Source organism: Grampus griseus (genome assembly GCF_964374135.1).
Source record: "Grampus griseus genome assembly, chromosome: 8".
Taxonomy (NCBI): Eukaryota; Metazoa; Chordata; class Mammalia; order Artiodactyla; family Delphinidae; genus Grampus; species Grampus griseus.
Window position 1 is genome coordinate 98,241,731 of NC_139002.1, and position 3,184 is coordinate 98,244,914.

Below are 3,184 nucleotides of genomic sequence, written 5' to 3' on the forward strand. Positions count from 1 at the left end.
AATTCCTGCTGAAAAAGCTGCCTTTAACTTGTACAGTGCCAAAAAAATGTACCCATTGAGTTTAACTGATATTTTCTACTTGCCCACTCTAAGAAAAATTTAATTTCACCAGTAACAGGAACATGATATTAATATGTGTTCCTTAACTTTTTCCCATGCTTATACTCCCACTGCTCCGGAGGAAACTTATTGTCAGAATGGTTACTTTTCTGATGCATAACGGGGTTGGGCAATAAAAATAGCTCATGCTTATTGAACACTTACTGTGTGACAGGCAGTGTTGCAGCCCTTCACATATCGTCACAAGACTGTGACTGTTGGGCTATTATTATCATTAATAGAGGCTTTGTTGGCTATATGTCCCACTCCTCATAATTAGTAAGCAATTCTGAGTCCAGAACTCATGCCCTTAACAAATACACTATAAGGTGCTAGAATCAGAGAGTTGCAGTTCGCTTGTACATGAACAGAGCTGGTAGAAAAAGCTCATTAGAACAAAAGAAAAGAGTTTAATGAGGGGCTTAGGCATGTGAGAAGTTCCAGGTCGCCACTGGCTACAAATGATCAGAGTAGAAGATGATTTTTTTAAGAAATATTGTGGCAGGTCATAAATTTGATCTTTTATAAGATTCTCTATGTGATGCAAGTGAAAGATTGGAATTATCTTTTTTTTTTTTTTTTTTTTGCTGTACGCGGGCCTCTCACTGCTGTGGCCTCTGCCGTTGCGGAGCACAGATTCCGGACGCGCAGGCTCAGTGGCCATGGCTCATGGGCCCAGCCGCTCTGCGGCATGTGGGATCTTCCCGGACCGGGGCACGAACCCGCGTCCCCTGCATCAGCAGGAGGACTCCCAACCACTGCGCCACCAGGGAAGCCCTGGAATTATCTTTTAAATCATTGTTTGGTGGCTGGAATTAGCTTTCTTGAATATGGTCACATATAAGAATGAGCTATATGGGCTCTCAGTGTTGATTTGTATTGCATGGTGGCTTTGATAGTCTGCTGCTAAATATGCAAACTGGTTACACAGCCAAACCATCAATGGGGCAAAAGAGATATAAATAATAAAGCTAGAAGAGACATAGCAGAGTGCCTGGACAAATCCTCGGAATTGTAAATTTCGCTCATATTTGAGCCTATACATGTTGCTAGACACAAATACATAGACAAACATTATGCATTTTAAAGTTTTCAGAGTAGAGAAGTCTTATATTCAACAAGCTCAGTGGTGAAAATCAGGGATATCTTTCAGTTCGTTTCCTTTCTTCCTGTAACATGGCACCATAGTTTCTTTATGGCTTTTCTTCATCTCCATGTTTCTCAGTGTGTAGATTCGAGGGTTGAGCATGGGAGCAATGCTAGTATAAAAAAGAGCGAACACTTTGTCTTCTGGTAAAGTAGTTGCTGGTCGAATATAAATAAAGAATAAAGGAGCAAAAAAGAGGGCCACCACAGTGATGTGGGAACTGCAGGTGGAGAGAGCTTTGCGGAGATTCTTTACAGAGTAGGACCTGACAGTATATAAGATCATAGCGTAAGATATCAACAAGACCACAAAAATCACCAGGCTCATCAGGCCCGAATTGGCAATGACCAGGAGACCGATTCTGCTGGTGTCAGTGCAGGCCAGTTTCAGCAAAGGATACACATCACAGAAGTAATGATCTATTTCATTGGGGCCACAGTAGGGTAAAGAGATGGCCAGGAGAAACTGACCAAAGGAATGCAGGAATCCCCCAGCACAGGAAGCAGCGATCATGGCATCACACTTCTGTCTGGTCATGATGACAGTGTAATGCAGGGGCTTGCAGATGGCCACATAGCGGTCATAGGCCATCCCTGTGAGGATGAAGACCTCGATCCCCCCAAAGAAGTGGGTGGTAAAGAGCTGTGTCATGCAGCCATTGTAGGAAATGGTCTTCTTTACTGCCAGCAAGTCAGTGATCAACTTGGGGGTCACAGTGGAGGTATAGCAAAGGTCTGAGAGAGAGAGGTAACTCAGGAAGAAATACAGAGGCTGGTTAATAAGTTGACTGCAGGTGATAGAAATCATGACAAGTAGGTTTCCGATCAAAATTGCAATGTAACAAAGCAAGAACAGTAAAAAAAAGAGGACTTCAATTTCCTTTTTCTGAGAAAGTCCTAAGAGAATAAATTCTGTGATGTTATTATTAATTTCCATGACTCAGAGCAGTTTGTAGCCAGCTGAAATTAGATAATTATCAATTCTTATAAATATTTAAATATAGTGATGCATATCATGGGGCAGATCACAATGGAAAGGGTTCAAAAGTTGAAGAAAATGATTTGATTTTTATTTAGGAAGTCTTTCCTGGAGTTCTTTTTTTCCCTTTCTTGAAGACGTTAATTACTGGTTAAAATCTTAGGTATCTGAGATGAAGGCTAACGTTGTAGAATGCAGTATATTTACGCAACCATTCTATTGGCATGTATTATCAAACATAACTGGATATCATGCCCTGGTAGAATTCAAGAAATGGTACTGTAGAAAAAAAATCAGATATCTCTTTCCTGTTCTCACTGTTTATTATTAGAAAATACACACAGAAATGAAATATCGAGTGAAAATACAAATAGTGCAAATATATGAAGTATCATATGTGGATAACGTTATATGTGAGAAATTTCCTGCTCTCTCTCCTAGGTGGAAAGGGGATAAATAGAAAAAAATCAGCAAATTTGGAATCATGAGGCATATGCACATGGCCAAAATCGGCTATATTTCTCTTGTGCTTAATTTACAAATATGCTTAATTTACAAATAAAATATTATATTTTATAGTCAACCAAAAGGATAACAAGCAAAGTATAATGATCTCTATTTTTGAAAACATTTATCATCTCAGACTTTTAAAATATTTGTTTTTGACATTCAGCAAGGCATTCAAGGATAATAAAAAGTTTTGTTTGAATTTTAGTCTCATACGATGGCTTACTCACTTGCGTAAATCGGCTTCTTTCTAATTGATGTACACAAACTCTTCAATTCATCTTAATAATCAGCCATCCTGAAAATGCATGCTCCTTTCTGTCCCTACATCATCCATCTTAGTATTTCAGGCTGGCTTTTCTTACTTTCATTCCTGTTATTTCTACCTTCTCCTCCTCCACACATTGCTGTAAAGTAAGACCAGCTCTAATAATGTGTTAATAACTATTACAC

The 3,184-nt window shown here is 39.1% G+C and overlaps 1 protein-coding gene across 1 annotated transcript; it reads right to left on the reverse strand.

The window, feature by feature from the left end:
• Nucleotides 1-1,248: 1,248 nt before the first annotated feature.
• On the reverse strand, nucleotides 1,249-2,182 carry LOC309826139 (olfactory receptor 4P4-like; the record flags this gene model as incomplete). The annotated part of the gene is given in 2 exon segments (XM_082660107.1): nucleotides 1,249-1,302; nucleotides 1,304-2,182. Coding segments are annotated over 2 exon segments (933 nt in total).
• Between the last annotated feature and the right edge of the window lie 1,002 nt (nucleotides 2,183-3,184).